This window comes from Capsicum annuum, unplaced genomic scaffold, assembly GCF_002878395.1.
Source record: "Capsicum annuum cultivar UCD-10X-F1 unplaced genomic scaffold, UCD10Xv1.1 ctg47156, whole genome shotgun sequence".
NCBI lineage: Eukaryota > Viridiplantae > Streptophyta > Magnoliopsida > Solanales > Solanaceae > Capsicum > Capsicum annuum.
Window position 1 is genome coordinate 1 of NW_025854778.1, and position 1,685 is coordinate 1,685.

General features: G+C 29.2%; 1 protein-coding gene across 1 annotated transcript; it reads left to right on the forward strand.

Moving 5' to 3' along the window:
- Positions 1-26: 26 nt before the first annotated feature.
- LOC107853605 lies at positions 27-1,091 on the forward strand (the record flags this gene model as incomplete). The annotated part of the gene is made up of 2 exons (XM_047403704.1): positions 27-377; positions 710-1,091. Coding segments are annotated over exons 1-2 (733 nt in total), but the record flags the coding sequence as incomplete, so codon positions are not given.
- Between the last annotated feature and the right edge of the window lie 594 nt (positions 1,092-1,685).

Sequence of the window (1,685 nt, forward strand, 5' to 3'; positions counted from 1 at the left end):
ATGCATTGTCGGAGATCTTTTATACAATGGCCAAATCATATTCAAAGTCAGAATTCCACATGTTAATAGAAAAAGTTGAGGCAACTGATATTAGGGTGAAGAAATATTTAGAATTGGCGGGTTACGAAAAGTGGGCTAGGTCTTATGCAACAGTTTACCGAGAATGGACTTTAACTTTAAACATTGCGGAGTCAATAAATGGAGTGCTTGTATCAGCTAGAGAACTGTCAATTTATGACTTTCTTGAGGAAGTTCGATTACTGTTTGCAAAATGGAATTGTGCAAATAGGCAGGAGGATTCATATACCTTCACAACACTTATTGAAAAATTTAATGACATACTCAGTGAGAATGAGGCTTTGTGTATCCGTATGACGGTATGACCTTTTAGATTTGTTGAAATTATAATTATGGAAACATAAATATGAAAATACTTTCCATGAAGTTGTAAATTAATGAAAAGATATACAACATAAAAAATATGAATATTTAAATACATAATATGTATTTTGCAGATGAATTTTGTTGTAGTGAAAATTATTAGCAACTGCATATGTATTTGGCTGCTCTGTATAAATGTACTCTGAATATGTATTTTTATTGCATAAGTTATTTTTTTTTCAAAAATATTGGTGTGCTTATAACATATCATGGAATATGAAATTCATCTTTTTGTATCAGTACGTTTAATTTTTTATTTTTATGTCAGGTTGTACTAGATATAGAATATGTGTATACGGTAGACGACAAACAAAAGCACTTCATTGTTTGCATCAAGGAAAAAAAGTGTTCATGTAATTCTTTTCAAATAAATGAGATACCATATGCACATGCTTGTGTGGTGTTGGAGAAAAAGAATTTTGACAAGGGGCCATACTGTTCTGATTTTTTTAAACCAAAAACTGTTTTGAAGACATATGATGTTCCAATCTACCCGTTGCTACACAGCGATGACTGGATAATTCCAGAGAGCATACTTGATGAAATAGTACTGCCTCCAAAATTCAAAAGACTTCCAGGAAGACCTGCAAAGAAGGATCATAGAAAATCAGGCCGGGATATGTTTGGAAAGAAGAATATAAACTCATGCGGTGGTTGTGGGGCTAAGGGTCACAATAGGCGTTCTTGTAGGAAATATCGCAAATGATACATTTCTTCTTCTGTATTATTTCTTAAATTTTTTTTTTTATAATGATGAACTAAGTCAGTTTAGTTAATGCATTTATGAATCATTTGACCATTGAAGACAGTAATATCTGAATAATGGAGCTTTATATGTTTCAAAATAAGTACATTACACATGTATTTTCAAGCAACAGTTCATATGTATTTTTGACATAGTAAATATATTTTAGGTTAAAGGTGGTAACTTTGATTAACCAAATAAGTATATGATTCCTAATTGTTCAAAGGTTTAAATATATATGACATATTCTGCAAATATATGTTTGAATTGCATAATATTATTACTGCATATTTATTTATATTGTAAAAATACATTTGATGTATAATCCATATGTATTTTTAATAAAAATATCATCACTGCATATATATTTTGTAACTAAAATCAAATCTATAACTGCATTAAAAAGTCAAATTTATCTCTAATTCAAATTCTCTTGTATAATGATTTTAAATGAACACATATCAAAATTACATATTAGGTTTGATCTATATGTATTTTC